At 45.3% G+C, this 17775-nt stretch overlaps 1 protein-coding gene across 1 annotated transcript in view; it reads left to right on the forward strand.

The window, feature by feature from the left end:
- fbn2b (fibrillin 2b) overlaps positions 1–14449 on the forward strand; it is a 64062-nt gene extending 49613 nt beyond the window's left edge. The window contains exons 28-65 of the mRNA XM_053431191.1: positions 190–315; positions 487–609; positions 809–934; positions 1176–1301; positions 1653–1775; positions 1890–2012; positions 2110–2235; positions 2350–2472; positions 2872–2994; positions 3180–3341; positions 3486–3554; positions 3647–3772; positions 3877–4002; positions 4118–4267; positions 4608–4679; positions 4770–4895; positions 5623–5748; positions 6307–6432; positions 6561–6677; positions 6994–7122; positions 7206–7325; positions 7704–7826; positions 7952–8104; positions 8214–8279; positions 8390–8515; positions 9168–9287; positions 9390–9512; positions 9600–9731; positions 9818–9943; positions 10660–10866; positions 10998–11123; positions 11233–11355; positions 11957–12073; positions 12178–12306; positions 12430–12549; positions 13128–13359; positions 13519–13672; positions 14060–14449. Coding sequence (XP_053287166.1) covers positions 190–315; positions 487–609; positions 809–934; positions 1176–1301; positions 1653–1775; positions 1890–2012; positions 2110–2235; positions 2350–2472; positions 2872–2994; positions 3180–3341; positions 3486–3554; positions 3647–3772; positions 3877–4002; positions 4118–4267; positions 4608–4679; positions 4770–4895; positions 5623–5748; positions 6307–6432; positions 6561–6677; positions 6994–7122; positions 7206–7325; positions 7704–7826; positions 7952–8104; positions 8214–8279; positions 8390–8515; positions 9168–9287; positions 9390–9512; positions 9600–9731; positions 9818–9943; positions 10660–10866; positions 10998–11123; positions 11233–11355; positions 11957–12073; positions 12178–12306; positions 12430–12549; positions 13128–13359; positions 13519–13672; positions 14060–14437 — 5123 coding nt within the window. The 3' untranslated portion in view covers positions 14438–14449. The remainder of the gene's footprint in view (positions 1–189; positions 316–486; positions 610–808; positions 935–1175; positions 1302–1652; positions 1776–1889; positions 2013–2109; positions 2236–2349; positions 2473–2871; positions 2995–3179; positions 3342–3485; positions 3555–3646; positions 3773–3876; positions 4003–4117; positions 4268–4607; positions 4680–4769; positions 4896–5622; positions 5749–6306; positions 6433–6560; positions 6678–6993; positions 7123–7205; positions 7326–7703; positions 7827–7951; positions 8105–8213; positions 8280–8389; positions 8516–9167; positions 9288–9389; positions 9513–9599; positions 9732–9817; positions 9944–10659; positions 10867–10997; positions 11124–11232; positions 11356–11956; positions 12074–12177; positions 12307–12429; positions 12550–13127; positions 13360–13518; positions 13673–14059) is intronic.
- The last annotated feature ends 3326 nt before the right edge of the window (positions 14450–17775 follow it).

Below are 17775 nucleotides of genomic sequence, written 5' to 3' on the forward strand. Positions count from 1 at the left end.
CACACACACACACACACACACATATATATCAATCACATCCTTAAAAGTTGTCTCATACACTCATTGTAGATTTTCTTGTTTATTTCTTCTCTTTGACTCAAGTAACGTCTCAGGAAACCCATTCGTTAGCAAAGCAGGGAACGTAAAATGTCTCTGTTAAGCTCATGTACACTTGTCTTTTTGCCTCAGATGTGAATGAGTGCCAGCTGAGTGAAAACCTGTGCAAGAACGGACAGTGTGTGAACCTGCCAGGGACGTACCAGTGCACCTGTGACACTGGTTACCAGGCCACACCGGACCGTCAGGGCTGCGTCGGTGAGTGGAGACATTTTCTTTCTTTTTTTTAGACTATGTAAATGTTAGATCATTGGGAAATGTGCTTATGATGAATCTTTCAGTATATTTAACTATTATGAGTCTGTCACTCAAATTTAAACTTGAACTGACACGGAGATCTAAACTGTCCCTGTGCCCTCCTCTTTGCAGATATTGATGAGTGCACCATTATGAACGGAGGCTGTGAGACCCACTGCACCAACTCAGAGGGCAGCTACGAGTGCAGCTGCAGTGAGGGCTACGCTCTCATGCCTGATCTCAGGACCTGCGCAGGTAAAACAAATCAAAATACAACACATGAGCGGTCATGTCATTTCAGTCAGTTCTTTACTCAGAAGAAAGTTTTGTAAAGTGTTAAAACCAACCAACCAAATCACATAATGATGGTCTCGGATAGGAAAATTAGGTTTTAAATCATTGATGATATTGTACTGCCGCCGAAATCACAGTGAGTTTCTGCTGTTTCACTCAGACATTGATGAGTGTGAGGAGACGCCAGACATCTGCGACGGAGGCCAGTGCACCAACATCCCCGGGGAATACCGCTGTCTGTGCTACGATGGCTTCATGGCCTCCATGGACATGAAGACCTGTATCGGTGAGAGGAGAAAAACAATCCGGCCTCTTTGTCTCTTTCATTTTGTCCAGCATTGCATTTTCTTCCCTTTTCTTCTATCTCTATAATTAATTCAGTCATCCCGTCTATGACCTGATGTTTCCCTGCTTGTCTGGCTCCCCTGTGGGACCTCCCCTGTCAGCCTCACTATCTCTCACTCGGACCTCCTAAGGCCACAACGCTCACATAGTATCTGTGTCTGTTCCATCCCCGTCCGACCCAGATGTGAACGAGTGTGATCTGAACCCAAACATCTGTCTCCACGGCGACTGCGAGAACACCAAGGGGTCGTTCATCTGCCACTGTCAGCTGGGATACTTTGTCAAGAAGGGATCCACGGGCTGCACAGGTGAGTGCATGCTCTCTCTCTCACACACACACGGACGCACACACACACACAGATACAAATATACAAATATCAGGGGCTGTCACTGAGAGATCTTGAATGTTGAGACAGCTCATCCATGCATACAGTAGTTCCAGGTCTATGTTTTAGTCATTAATTATTTATTTGTACCAAATTATATATAGACACCCGGAACAGAAGTAAAACTGCTGTGGTTAGTAAAAAGTTAAACTCAGGCTAAAACATCCTTTAGTTATTTGTTTAATTTTGATCCAGACTTCTGCAAGAAAATGTCCAGAGCACAAATCATTTTATTGTGTGTTTATTTGTGAATTTATTTGCGTGTCCTTCCAGATGTGGACGAATGTGAGATCGGGGCTCATAACTGTGACATGCACTCTGCCTGCATCAACGTCCCCGGAAGCTTTAAGTGTCGTTGTCGAGACGGCTGGACGGGAGACGGCATCAAGTGTGTGGGTGAGTGCACAGAGAACGCTTTGAGATGTTTGGTTTGACAGATACAAAATAAAAGGAGCAACACCGTCTCCTGTAGTATATTTGACCTTTGTGTCCGTGTCCCTCCGTCTGTAGATCAGGACGAGTGCTCTGCCGAGGACCACAACTGTAACCCCAACGCAGACTGTAACAACACACCGGGGTCCTACAGGTGCACGTGCAAGGAGGGCTTCAACGGAGACGGCTTCTCGTGCTCGGGTGAGGCTCTCACAACTTTCTGTTTGGTAAAGTGGTGTGGGAACAGCGAATTTCAAGTCCAGTTTATTTGATGCATTGATCTGATGTGTTGTTTCAGACATGGATGAGTGTGCGGACAACGTGAACCTGTGTGAGAACGGCCAGTGTCTGAACGCTCCGGGTGGCTACCGCTGCGAGTGTGAGATGGGCTTCATACCAACGGAGGACAGCAAGGCGTGTCAAGGTGCCGCTCTCATTCTGTCCCAGTTTGTTTTCTGCTTTTTTTCATTTAGGTACCATTGCTAAAAGAAATGTTTCCCTCCCTCTCTCTCTCTTTCTCTGTCGCCTTTTGCCACAGACATCGACGAGTGTAACTTCCAGAACATCTGTGTGTTTGGAACGTGCCAGAACCTCCCGGGGATGTTCCGCTGTGTGTGCGACGACGGTTACGAGCTGGACCGCAGTGGAGCGAACTGCACCGGTCAGTGGGACGCCACAGTAACTGCATCTGTAAAATCACGACAACAGCCGAGTGTCTTTGTCAATCATAGTGTCATTATTACAAGAGTCACATTACCATTGAACATTTTCAGACCAAAGATGTCAAAACTCTGCAAAGGCCAAAGATGGATCTGCTTTAGTCGTCTGTTCAATCCCTTCAAAAAAGATTTAGCATCAGTTTCTGCATCAGTACTAATCCCTGTGCATGCTAGCACACATGGAAAAACATATATCACATACTCATGGGTGTACGTAAACATTGTTTATGGTTTCTACCCTTTCAACATCAGTATGTAAACGAATAGGTTCATACATTCAGGAAGTTGTCCGTTATCCGGTGTGTTTCCCTGAACTTGTGTGTGTCACTTTTATACCACAGACATCAACGAGTGTGCGGACCCTGTCAACTGCATCAACGGACTGTGTGTGAACACTCCAGGAAGTTACATGTGTAACTGCCCGGCTGACTTTGAGCTCAACCCCACTGGAGTGGGCTGCGTGGGTGAGTCACACCGAGAGCAGACAAACAAACAAACAAACAAACAGAAGAAGCTCTTAATACAGAAACACCTATTGCCCTCCATGAGTGATACAGTGTGGGATAAGGGATGGATGAATAGAATATAAACACATTAAAATGTTCATTTCAGTTGAGGACTCACACAACAACATATATGTCTTCCTCAGACACGCGTGTTGGTAACTGCTTCCTGGATATCCTGGCACGCGGCGATGGAGGAATCTCCTGCAGTGCTGAGATTGGAGTGGGAGTGACCCGAGCCTCCTGCTGCTGCTCCCTGGGCGGAGCCTGGGGAAACCCCTGTGAACTGTGCCCCGCCTCCAACTCCAGTATGTGCCACCTCGACCGACACTTACATTTATTCCAAAATGCACATCCACGTGTGATAGCGTAATAGTCAGATTTGTTGTAACACTTACATCTTCTGTGAAAAGTCGAGCTAACTGGCTGTAACTGCTCTGTCTTCCCTCTAGCGGAGTATAAGACTCTTTGTCCAGGGGGAGAGGGATTCAGGCCCAACCCCATCACTGTGATCCTGGAAGGTAAACCACCTTGTGAATCAATATACCATACAAGCCAGTGTAAAATCAATTTCGTGTGTGACATCTATCGCTCTAACAACTTGTTTTACTAGACATCGATGAGTGCCAGGAGCTGCCTGGGCTCTGCCAGGGTGGAAACTGTGTCAACACGTTTGGCAGTTTCCAGTGTGAGTGTCCAGCGGGCTACTATCTCAATGAGGAGACTCGCATCTGTGAGGGTGAGGAACGCAATCACACCGACTGACTTACTCTGTGCAAGTCAAACTGTATCAACTCACCACTTCTATTTTCTAATGCTGTGTCATCATGTCCCGATGTGCAGATATTGACGAGTGCACCGCTCACATCGGGATCTGTGGACCTGGTACCTGCTACAACACGTTGGGCAACTACACGTGCGTGTGTCCACCTGAATACATGCAAGTCAATGGAGGAAACAACTGCATGGGTGAGTGGGAGAGAGAAAAAACACGTATTCTCACTGTCTCGTCTAAAGGGGCACAGAAAAAAGGATTTCAAATATGTCTAAGTCAATTAGTTCATTGGTCATTCTTGTCGCACAGACATGAGGAAGAGCGTGTGCTACCGCAACTACAACGACACGTGTGAGAACGAGCTGTCATTCAACATGACCAAGAAGATGTGCTGCTGTGCCTACAACGTGGGAAAGGCCTGGAACAAGCCGTGCGAGCCCTGTCCTACTCCTGCTACCAGTGAGTGTCGATGAAAAAACCAAGCAAACACAACTTCAGACCAACGCACAATCACACAAATGTTTTTTACATGATTGCATAGCTTATTTCAGACATGCACTGATCCTGGGAGGATTCCCTGTGCGCAGTTGGGCGTGTTGTTGACCTTCCTAATTTGCGAGAGATGCCAAAAAAAAACGGCATTAAAAAAAACAATAACACAAACATCTCAGGATGAAAAAGAGGTGCCAATCATGTAGACAACGTGATCCAACAAGATTTGCTGATGTTCTGTAAACAAAAACACGCTTGAGACTGTTTTGCTCCGTTCACTGAGTCTCTTGTGTCCCGACTCTTTCAGACGAGTACCAGATACTGTGCGGTAACATGGCTCCTGGTTTCATCATCGACATCCACACTGGCAAACCGATTGGTAAGTGCAACACAGGCTGTTGAAACGTCAGATCTGCACATTATTCAGCGAGCATCATTTGAATGTTCTTTGTTGTTGTTTTTGTCGCAGACATTGACGAATGCAGGGAGATCCCAGGTATCTGCGCCAGTGGAGTGTGTATAAACCAGATCGGGAGCTTTCGCTGCGAGTGTCCTATGGGCTTCAGCTACAACAACATACTGCTCATATGTGAAGGTAAAACTCAGGCGCATGTTTTCTGCTGTCTCACTTTTCCAGTTTGTTCCCTGCATGTCCTGTAACAACTGGAAAATCATCAACTCTGAACAGATCAGTCATTTTTTCCATACACACAGTTAGTATGAGATAAGACATGTATGGTGGTGTGTCACAAAGTTTACTTGTTACCATTTGAACATTGTTCCTTTACTTCACAACATTTTTACAAAACGTATATGTGAAGACTACTGACAGGACAGGGGTTCTTCAGGAGCCAATCAGATTTCAGCTAGGGCCAGTGCCCCCCTGGCCCTGCCCCTGGATATGCCCCTGCTTTTACGTCATCACACTGTATCTCCCCTTTTGAAAGAAGTCTTACCTGCCATTACTACATGGGACCAACACACACTCACACACATTGATGCATGCACACACACACATAAATACTGATATGCTCTCTCACTGGCTGAGCGAGAGTCACTTTTACAAGCTGGCCACTCAGCGAGCAACCGGCTGCTTCTTCCCTCATGAATGATGTCCTTGTTAGGACGAGTGTAGTGGCTCTGCATGGGAGCACCTGCCAGGATCCTTAAATCACGAGGAACCTGCCAGCGACTGTCTAAACTCTACCGGAGCCAAAATGGCGCCGCTGTGTGTTCTCTCCTGCTGTCCACAAGCTCTGACCAGACAGTTATAGAGCGGTTGATTGATGACCGCTGTCTCTCTCTCTCTTCCTCCTGCGTAGATATTGATGAGTGTAACAGTGGGGACAACCTGTGCCAGCGGAACGCCAACTGCATCAACATTCCAGGAAGTTACCGCTGCGAGTGCTCGCCAGGCTTCAAACTGTCCCCCAGCGGGGCGTGCACGGGTGAGTCCAGCCTACCTGACAGGCCTGATGGAGGTTTAATGTCTTTACATACTAAGGAGGAGGAAAGGTTGTGTTGGTGGGGGGGAAATCATCAGCATTTACAGTTACTCAACAGTGAGAAAGATGCTGAGATAAGTTCATAATTAAGAGTTTTCAATGAGGTTTTGTGGAGGGGTGGTGCATGACCCAATACATTTAGGTATGGATCCAGATCAGGGAAGGGGGGGTGGGCTACAGGAATTTTCTAACATTTTCAACATTTTGGTTGATTTCACAGAGAATATTAAGTGGATCTTGATCAGTGTTGTAGGTTTTGGGGACTGATATTTATAATCATGTTTTTAAGTACTTTTAATGGTGGTTTTATAAGGGGACTGTTGGGTTTTGCTTTAATGTATGTTCTCTACTGAGTGTCAGTTCTAGTTTATCTGTTAAGTGGGGTTAAAATAACGGGTATATTGATACTTATAGAAGTTTTTTGACATCTTGAGAAATAATCGTTCATTGCAGCTCTGTTAATTATGTGAATCTATTTTCAATAATCTTTCTGTCTTTCAGACCGTAATGAATGTCAGGAGATTCCTAATGTGTGCAGCCATGGAGAGTGTATCGACACACAGGGCAGTTATCGCTGTCTCTGCCACAACGGTTTCAAGGCTACAGCTGACCAGACCATGTGCATGGGTGAGGAGGACACTCCACACAGAAACACAACTTTTAATTTTGCTTTATAATACTGTATAATCTTTTAGCAAATGTAGTATCTATCTGTGAACCATTTAAATTATCATTTTCTTCTCATGTTGTTTCAGACATTGATGAGTGTGACCGACAGCCGTGCGGCAACGGCACCTGCAAGAACACAGTGGGATCCTACAACTGTCTCTGCTTCCCCGGCTTCGAGCTGACACACAACAACGACTGCATGGGTGTGTATTGTTTATTGTTCTCCGTCTTTAAAGGTCACCAGCATTTAGTGCTTTCTCCTAAAGGTCAACAAGTGCTGTCATGTTGTTAAAGATTACACCTTTAACATCCAATAAAAACATGCTGCCCTTGGAGACAATATGGAGACAGAAAAATGTATCTGGGTTTTGACTTTTCTTTGGCTTTATGAGGAAAACATTTTACAGATGCATTTCACAGTGTATATTTTATATCTAGTTGTGTAACAAAGACAATAAGACACAGGAAATGCATGAATTTCTCAGAGTCCTAACTTCTTCAATGTTCATGTTCCTACAGACATAGACGAGTGCAGCACCCTCCAGGGACAAGTGTGCAGGAATGGACAGTGTATCAATGGACTCGGGTCCTTCCAGTGTCTCTGCCACGAGGGCTATGAGAATACTCAAGATGGGAAGAACTGTGTTGGTAAGCGGCTAAATGAAAACGTGCGGTTTGTCAGACTAAAACACAAACAAGCATTTTCTCATGTGAACTTTGTTTTTTCGCAGACATCAACGAGTGTGTGAGTCTGCCCGGTACCTGCTCCCCAGGAACTTGTCAGAATCTCGACGGGTCCTTCAGATGTATCTGCCCTCCTGGATATGAAGTGCAAAACGACCAGTGTATAGGTAAAAAAAATAAAGGCACTTCCTAACTCTGACCTAAGCCCAACTTAAACTCTAACTCTCAAACTTAGTCTTAAACCTTATGAAAATTCAGTTTACATAGCTACATCCAATTATTATTTGTCTCGGAGCTGCACCTTTGTCGGCAAGTTCCCTAAAGGTCATAAAGTGAGGACCGACCTAAACCTTCTCGCTTTCTAAAAAACAGAGCTCACTGTGAAGGAACAGCCAGTCCTGATAACACCTACAGTTCAACATCAGGGAGTCAGAGACATTAGTGATCTGACCATCTGCTCCAGCACACACGTGCTCACGAAGAACACATAGAGAACACACATCTCTATTCTCACCTCCCTGCCCTCGTTTCCGCTCCCTCCCCAGATATCAACGAGTGCGAGGAGACCAACATCTGCCAGTTCGGCACCTGCGCCAACACCCCCGGCAGCTTCCAGTGCTCGTGCCAGCCGGGCTTCGTGCTCTCCGACAACAAGCGGCGCTGCTACGGTGAGTGAAGCTGTTAGTTAACATCACGGCGCAGCAGAGAGCGTTGAAGATGGATCACAGACACAGCCACGGGAAAACAAGAGATTCCTGGATTTGCTTTGAACTCTTACTTTGTATTGTTTCAGACACCAGAGAGAGCTTCTGTTTCACCAAATTCGACGCCGGCAAATGCTCCATCCCCAAAGCTTTCAACACCACCAAGGCCAAGTGCTGCTGCAGCAATATGCCCGGAGAGGGCTGGGGCCTTCCGTGTGAGCTGTGCCCCCGAGAGAGGGATGGTGTGTAGCACTGACACACACATGTCGTCATTACAATATACACAATCATATTGTAAAATAACGAAGCTGACCTTTGTGTGTGTGCGTGTGTGTTTGTGTTTGTCTCCAGCTGCTTTCAACACTCTGTGTCCTTTCGGCCATGGAGCTCTGCCTGGACCGAATAATGCTCGTGAAGGTGAGCGGCTGCCACAGTAACAATCCTTGATTCTAAAAAAGAAGTGGCGATATCGGTGGTCTTATATATATATATATTTTGAAATATGCATATGATTTTACTCTCCATAGATATGAATGAGTGTCATGATAACCCAGGCATCTGCGAGAACGGTATCTGCATCAACACCGATGGTTCCTTCCGCTGCGAATGTCCCTTTGGATACAACCTGGATTACACTGGAGTCAACTGTATAGGTGAGATGTGCTCTGCAACTGAAGAACACCGTCTGCAGACTTATCAATCTATACTTTGTCACCAACAGATCCAATGCATCAGTTTTACTAACCGGTGATTCATACAAGAAGAATCATGTTTATGTGTTTATCATAAAACTGCAGCAGATGAGCAGAAAAAAAATCGATGGCTCAGTGGCTCCTTTTTAGAAACTATGATCTCTTGGGGCTTTATGGCCACAGAATGTATCACTGAAATCAATATTAGCAGCCAGGTCTGATATTATTTTCCCAACACCAGAATTGCATTATAGCCCGATCAATTTTCATGGCTCCGACAGCAAGTAGCAGGAGGCATTATGTTTTTGGGATTGTCTGTTCTTGTGAAATCCGATAACTCAATAATCCATCGAGGGAGTTTCTTTTAAATTGTTCTAATGCTCAGTTGGAATCAAGTATAAACATATTAGATTCTATTTTCTGATTATGTTTTGTTGGTCAATGGTCCAGATCCCTGTGGCATCTTGGCCTCTTGTACATGATTTCACAAGTTTGCTTTCAGCTTTTAACTCTTTAAACTGCTAGCAACTGTCTGTCAAATCAAATGTACATCATAAATGTTTGCTTGCTTTTAATTGCCTTCTGTTCTAACCTTGCTCTCCATCTTTTCCAGACACTGATGAGTGCTCCATAGGAAACCCATGTGGAAACGGCACCTGCACCAATGTGGTGGGAGGTTTCGAGTGCTTGTGTCAGGACGGATTCGAACCGGGACCCATGATGACTTGCGAAGGTCAGACATTTACAAAGCAAGACACTCAACACATTTGCCCAAGGCCGTTCTGCATCATAAACTTAAATGACACAACCCTGTTGCTCTCTCCCTATATTTCAGATATCAACGAGTGCTCCCAGAATCCTCTGCTCTGTGCCTTCCGCTGTGTCAACACCTTCGGGTCCTACGAGTGCATGTGTCCTGCCGGCTATGTGCTGAGAGATGATCTGCGCATGTGCAGAGGTGAGAGGACGAGGCAGATTACCTGTTTGCAAAGTGTAACGTAGCTGGAGGTTTGCTCACCGGCTATCTCTCCCTGTCTCCTCCCAGACCAGGACGAGTGTTCTGAGGGTCTGGACGACTGTGACTCCAAGGGTATGACCTGCAAGAACCTGATCGGGAACTTCATGTGCATCTGTCCTCCTGGCATGCAGCGCAGACCAGACGGAGAGGGGTGCATGGGTGAGAGAAAATGTTCAACCTTATACGAGGTGTTCACCTCAGTCGACACACGACACTCGCTAACCCTTTGTTCTTCCCACTGGCAGACCTGAACGAGTGCCGTGCCAAGCCTGGCATCTGCAAGAACGGGCGCTGCGTCAACACGGTGGGAAGCTACCGCTGCGAGTGCAACGACGGCTTCGAGCCAAGCTCCACTGGAACTGATTGTATCGGTAAGATCATTACTGCTGGAGAACATGTTGTCAGACTGCGGGGGTAAAGATTTACTTACCACAAGCTACGAGATGGTGAAAAGATGTTATATGCAGAAATCCGTATGGTATCAGATGTGCTTAAGGAAAACTTGTTTTATTTGTGATGTCACAGAGAACTTCTACATTACCCACAATCCTCAAGTGAAATAGTGATGTCTTTGATTCGTGGAGCTCGCTGTTTGGCAATGTTCAATGTGAAAATCATGTCGGCTACGATCGAGTGCTTCTGGGTTACGTTTACCACAGAGCAAACTGGATTTCCCTTCCCTCTCTAACATGCTGAGTTTGTTTAAAGATGAGGAAACAAGTCCAAATTCAAGAAGAAACACTACAAGTCATTGGAAATGGTTAACATTGCAGTGGTTAATGGGATACGTAGATTCCTTCACTCTTTAAATTATCATGAACACAGTCCGGTACCTTTGACTTTTTTCCATTTTCCATTTACTATTTTTTTGCGCCCCAAAAAAGTTTTATGATCACCATTCATCTTGTTGGTGGTCGCACTGGTTCCAGGCGTAAAACTCTTTTATGAGGATTTTTCTGAAACATCAACCTAGAGAGCGAAGGGGAAATTGACTTCTGGAAGGTCATGAAGGAGAGCCGTTTCTAAAAGTGGGTGGCCATTTTTCCGCTCTATTTTTACACTCATTTGTCCTTACTTTTCCCTTCAGACAACCGAAAGGGCTTCTGCTACAGCGAGGTTCTGCAGACCATGTGCCAGCAGTCGTCCACCAACAGGAACAGTGTGACCAAGTCTGAGTGCTGCTGCAACACGGGCCGAGGCTGGGGCTCTCAGTGTGAGCTCTGCCCGCTGCCCGGCACCGTACAGTACAAAAGGATGTGTCCACTCGGACCCGGCTACACCACCGATGGAAGAGGTGAGGAGCGCTAAAACAGGCCCATACAGTTCTATTATATAAAGATCATAACACTTCACTGAATTATGTGTTTGTTAGTGTGAGCTCGTGTCTGATTTGGATCGTTGTCTAAAACGTTTCTGTACTTCAAGATATCAACGAGTGCCACGTGATGCCGGATCTGTGTCACAACGGTCAGTGCATCAACACCATCGGCTCCTTCCGCTGTCACTGCAACGTGGGATATAAAGCGGACTTCACTGCGGTCTCCTGCGTCGGTAAGTCCTGTTTCCTCTCTCAGTTTAGTTTGACACTGGTATCGATTTACAATCATTTTCCACAGCACCTTTGCCCAAATTTCCTAATTTTCTTGGGTGCAAATTTCAGATTTGGACGAGTGCGGCCTGTCTCCAAAGCCCTGCAACTTCCTGTGTAAAAACACAGAGGGCAGCTACCTGTGCTCCTGCCCCAGAGGATACAGCTTACAGCCCGATGGAAAGACCTGCAAAGGTACATGCACTCTGAATTTACTTCTTTGTGTGTATCAGGGCCGGGTCTAGGCAGGGGCAAGAGGGGGCCTGGCCCCCTCAAATAAATGTTGTGCCCCCTCAAACTAAATCCCCCAAAATATATTAAATTTCATATATTTTTTATTATCTCATGCTTCTCTCTTCCGCTCCACTTCTTAATGTCTTAATGTCTTGCTTGCCCCCTCAAATATAAAATATATCAAGTTGTTTCTCATGTCATGTTTCTCACCTCCGCTCCATCTCCCCTTTTCGCTCTGCTCAGTGTATCGGCCTGCTGCCGGTTCACTGTGAGGGATAGCTGTCTGCCCAACTTCCAATCACCCTTTAGTATGCAAATGAGCTAGTGTGTATAACGATTAATGTGCTGTTCATGAATAAATAGCACCATAAAGCATATGAAATATTATTGAAAGATCTTTTTCATAAGAAGGAGAATTATATACTATATTGATAAGTATGATAAATACTTAATCACCAATGCTTTAGTGTGTTGCAAATGAAATATTGAAACAATGATTTTTTAGCAGCTCTATGGTTTCATGTATTTATTTAATATGGTGTTTGTGCTTCCTTCTCTCCAGACCTGGATGAATGTTCAACCAAGCAGCATAACTGTCAGTTCCTCTGTGTCAACACCATTGGAGGCTTCACCTGCAAGTGCCCCCCCGGCTTCACCCAGCACCAGACTGCCTGCATCGGTGAGCACGAGACAGGAGTCGATCAGTGCTCCTCTGCAACCAAATAAAATGGTTTTGTCTTAAGGAGGAAAGTTTATTAAAAAAAATGCCTTTTGTCTTTCCAGACAACAACGAGTGCTCGGCTCAGAGCAGTGCGTGTGGCTCCCGGGCCGCTTGCGTCAACACGCCCGGCAGCTTCAACTGTGAATGCTCCAAAGGTTTCTCCTTGGACGGTGCAGGGACGGAGTGCGAGGGTGAGCAGGTTCATTAACTCTAATGTCGGGTGTGGTTCCCCGAGAGCTCAGCTGAGGGGTTTGTACGTCTGTTTGCACTTAGTTGTGTAACTGAAAAGTCTTTATTTCGCTTCCCCTCCTCAGATGTGGATGAATGTGGCAGCAACCACCGCTGTCAGCACGGCTGTCAGAACATGCTGGGAGGTTTCCGCTGCGGCTGTCCTCAGGGCTATGTGCAGCACTACCAGTGGAACCAGTGTGTCGGTGAGTTACTCTGACTCTGAGCCTCTGAGATTGTTGTCATGTCAATAAGGAACAAATATGTTTTTTTCGGTGATGTACTTTTTATGCAATTGCAACTACATGATTGTCTCTAGTATTCAATCTTTAGTATACCACCTTGTTTACGATGCCCTGTTCATATACATATGGTGGAAATTGGAGTTTTTCTTCATGTTAGAGTCTGCCCTATGGACTGAATGTAAAAGATGGATGACGTGACTCCAATTCCTCCAACTATCCCAAAATTTATTAGAAATAGAAACATACCAACACTGCTAAATGCTTGGTCCCATCTGTTAACATGGAGGAAGCAGTCATGCCATCCTTCTTTATTTACAGGCTGTGGTCTGCACAGTCTATTTCATTTACAGTAAAGGTTTTATATAGACTGTGCAATTAAATTAAATCCTTCTCCCAATATATACAAATCTGAAAGTATGCAACTGTGCATGAAATAGACACATGGTATAAACTCTTATGGATTTTTTTTTTCAGATGTGATTTGTCTTGATTTAGCATTTTATCGTCTGACTCTGTGCTTTCTTCTCTTTCCGCCGCAGATGAGAACGAGTGTCAGGGAGGAACCGTGTGCGGCTCGGCCTCCTGCTACAACACACTGGGCAGCTTCAAGTGTGTGTGTCCCTCTGGCTTTGACTTTGAGCAGGGCGGCAGCGGATGCCAAGATGTGAATGAATGTTCCACAGGCAGCAACCCCTGTGTCTACGGCTGCTCCAACACCGATGGAGGCTACCAGTGTGGCTGCCCCGGAGGTTTCTTCAGAGCTGGACAGGGGTGAGGGAACAAGGAATTCAAGGAATAGTGGTGTCGGTGGACATTTTTCGACTAATCCCTGGTTTTGACAGTGTTTCACGGGTGGGGAGCATTAAATTTGAGATAATTTTCACTCCTCATGCTGAGCACACTGACCTCTCTTCCTCTGTCGCCCTCCAGTCACTGCATCACAGGCTCAGGTTTCCAAGGCCAGTTCGGGGAGGGTGAGGAGGACGACAGTTTGTCTCACGAGGCCTGTTATGAGTGTAAGATCAACGGAGGAGGAAAGAACGGACGACACAAGAGAAACACTGATGGAAATGAGCTCAACCAGGTACATGTGTTAAAGATATAATAGTTATTCTTCAAAATGTCTAAAAAGGAACAGACCTGTGTTATAATTTTGTTCACTTATGTACTTTCCAACAACAATTTTTCTGGAGAAATCCTTAATTTTATTCAAATAAATGAGCAATTCATTTTGGTTGCCTTTTAAATGCGTCATATCCACTTTATATTTATCCACTGGCTTTGCACGTCTGGGGCAAATGATATATAAGATGAAGAAAAAAGCTGCTAGTTGTTTGTATTGGTCACACTTATTTGATCATGATTATTCATTTCACTTTAAGGCATCACCTTTTCCGTGAACGTGATTTGCACTTGAGTCGGGGTCAGGAGAGGTCCGCCTCTGATCCCTCTGTCTTTGTCCCCGCTATAGGAGCCGGCTGTGAGCATGGCCAGCGTGGACACCCAGGAATCCATCCCCATGAACATCTCTCTGGCCTCGCTGGGCAACAAGGACCCTCTGCTTGAGCTCCTGCCCGCCCTGCAGCCGCTGGAGCACCACGTCCGCTACGTCATCACGCATGGCAACGCAAACGAACACTTCCGCCTGATGGAGCGCCGCGACGGGAAGAGCGTGCTCCGACTCGGAAAGAGGCCGCCCCCACGAGGATCCTACCGGCTGGAGATCGCCAGCCTGCCGCTGTTTGGGCCCCGAAGACTACACCAGCTGGAGGAGCAGCATGACAGTGACTACCTACAAGGAGAAATAGGAGACGCCCTGCGCATCAAGCTCCACATCCACCTGCACTGAGCTCAGAGAGTGCCTCGCCCTGGACTGATTCCTAAAGCCTGAGAGTTTTAACCTGCCCCCCCCCCCCTCCCCTTTATCCAGTAACTCTTCCTCCCAGCTCCCCCCTGCAGGACCATCACCACCATCAGGGGGTTCATCAAGGGCTATGAAAAACTGAGTCAATCAGCCCAACTCTACCACCACTTTGTTACTGTTCATGCTATAATATGTTCATGTTTTTTTTTACCCTCTAGCGCCCCCTCCACCTCTTCCCGATCTAGCACTCATTCTCCACGGAGAGATCCAGTGGAGGAGATGGCAGAGAGGTGTGTTTGTGCTCGGACCACGCGACACAGCAGACAGGTGGCCCACGAGTCCATGAAGCACTTTTAGTAGACGATCAAAAAATAATAAAAGCGGTGCTGAGAGTGGCCAAAACTGTCTTTATGCAGCATGTAGGGTGGTATTTGAATCACTGAGCAGGAGCTAAAGTGATGTCATTTTTGTAAAACTATTATAAAGACTAGAATATTACGGCTAAAGATCGGGGGTCAGGTGCCATCATGGTGGTCCGAGGACTCTCTCACCTCTCTGTCATCTTGCAAAGAAAATCACAAAAAAATCACAACACTGGGGAACAAGGATTAACACGTCTGCCCCGCTCAGTATTGTAGTGTGTCATTTAATGTATTGGTGCTGTTTGAAAAATGTTAACACGAAGGACTGCAACATTTACACAGCATTTCAGGTTCTTACGTCCATAGCTGGATGCCACACCCATTTTCAGATGAGAGAGGACTGACTATTGTCCTGCCTGCAGGCAGGGGCAAGCAGGGATCAGCATGTTTGCGCATGTTTGTGTGTGTGTGTGTGTGTGTGTGCGTGCCGTCATGTGTTGTTACCTCAGCACCTCTCGCCGAGTGTGGAAACCATGCTGTGATGCTGGAGTTAAAACAAAAGAGGGTGCTAGTGTCCCTCAGCATCCATCATGAGCAGGGATTACATCAGTTAGTAGCCTGTAGACTTAAAAGAAGATAGATCAGGTCACATTTGTATTTCTCCTTTAAGGGATGTAAGACTTCAGGTGCACTGGTCTTGGACCTGATAGCAGCTTTTTCTCATGAAGTCTTCTTTCCCCCCCCGTCAGCTGTTAGTCGCTTGTAGCTTCTCCAGAACACAAACGCTGCAGGAGAACGGTGCTGTCGCTGACGGCCGGTGCTGGGTGGCTGAACTTGACAATAAGCTGACTTTATCTGACTTCTTTGACTTTACCACGAGCTTGATGTCTGAGGTCTGAGCCTCGTTTACAACACGGTAACGGTCTCACAGGTACATGACATGTCAACATTGCCTAAGCTGTAATTAAAGGTAGTGCTTTACGGTGTAAGGGCACGCACAGGTGAACACAAAACCTCACAAATAAATTAAAAAAACACATTCGTCAGGTCATCTCTCATTTCTCACTATTTGTTTTTCTCTCACAGAGGAAAAAGGTGCTAGATAAGACCATCCCCTACGCTGTACAACGGAAGTGCAGTCTTGAATCTGGATTGCAAAAGTGACATTTCTTTTTGCTAGGTTTTGTTGTTGTCGTTCGTCTGTCTTTCGTATTGTCTCATTGCTGAAAAAAACAATATTATCAAACTTGCTTTTAAAATTAAATTGTATATTTTTAAGTGAAATGTTGACTTATTTTTTTCTTTTTTCTTTTTGGAAATGTCAAGGCTGCCAAACCAAATACTCACAGTGAAGCCAAGACTGAAAGCCTTTAGTGCTGGTGACTTTGTTTTGTTGAGGGGGGAAAAAAGATGTAAAACAGCAAATAAGCAAATGGGGCATCACTGACTGGGTCGTTTGAAACCACAGGTATCAGTCAAGTCAAAAAAGAAAGAAATTATAAACACAGACTTTAAGATAAGTAACATTCCCTCTGTCTATTACCGTACACTGTCTGTACAACCTCATCAAAACCGTCTCCATGTTGGATGTCTCGTGCTTAAACGCAATTTTTTTCTTTCTCTTAACAGTCGAGGTCGCTGCACTGTCCCACAGTCGAGGCGATGTTTATAACTCATAACCATTTTCTAACCTGGGAACCTTTGTATACTTTGTATCTTTATTGTCAGTTTGTAATTTTTCTTTTATTTGCCACTATGTTTTTTAAAAAAGAAAGAAAAAGGCAGTGTGCTGCGTGTGCTTACTGTATCTCAGCGTCAGTGTCAAACTTGAAACAATGCTGTCGTCATCTGCTTGCATCGAAGTATCGTGTGCTTTTGAGAACAAGGAGCCTGAAGTTTCAGTAGTTGGAATGTTCAGCACAAGCCTGAATCATGTTCACACCAAAGTCTGCTACGACAATCATCACAGTCGCACATCGACTGCTCCAGGATTAATAAATCAGTCAGCCTTCATGAGATATCTTTTAATATGATCAGGATTTGTGCAAAATAAAAACCAAAGAAACCAAACGGCAGTCTGTAAGATCAGAGTGATTCATATCATATTGTACACTTTTTGTCCACTGACATAAATGGCAATAAAGTATTGTGGGTTATATTTTTAAGACTTGTGTGCCTGAGTTTTTCTTTCCTTTCCTCACCGTGTTTGTGGCTGACAAATGTGACACATGATGAAGAAGTAGTAATCGTTTTTTTATTTCATTCTCAACTTCCACACATTCGATCTATCAGTAGAAATTAAAGAAGAGTAATTGAAGGAGGAATTCTTATCATTTCACCGATTTCTTCACAGTGTATCAAAAACAAAGCAGATAGTCAGAAAAATCTGTAGTTACAAAACACAAAGGAGCAAAGCTACCTGCTTTGCAACTACCTCTGGAAACTCACAGTCTAAGGATCAATATGGTGAGAGGAGAAGGACAGAAAGATAGCAAAAAGGACACTCTCAAACTTGAGTCAGGAATAGAAAAATAAAGCTTTTTTTCCCTAAAAGTCGCTGTTTGCTTCATCACCACACTTGGCAGGCCGACTAAGCAAAGGACACAAGCAATGAACATAAATTCTACTTGCAGTGTAAGAGATTATATAGTTTCAATATGGCTTCTCAGTTATAGTGACCGTAACACACAAAACATACACGGACAAAGTTTTATGGACACATAAACTACGTGCTCGGGCTCTAAAAAAGCATCTGGAGCTCGTCTGGTGCTGCTCCAGGATCGGTGTCCGAGATCAAAACACACGTGAGGTTTGTGCTGCAGGATCAGCACGTCGACATATGGAGGCTTTTTAATGGACCTTGGTTCCTTTAAAGGGGCGTCTGCTCGAGTGTGAACCGTGTCCTTCCTGCGTGTTCTCACCACAAATACAGCTTTGAGGCTCCAAGCTATGTCGTGATCT

Source organism: Pleuronectes platessa, chromosome 9 (genome assembly GCF_947347685.1).
Source record: "Pleuronectes platessa chromosome 9, fPlePla1.1, whole genome shotgun sequence".
In the NCBI taxonomy this organism is placed as follows: domain Eukaryota; kingdom Metazoa; phylum Chordata; class Actinopteri; order Pleuronectiformes; family Pleuronectidae; genus Pleuronectes; species Pleuronectes platessa.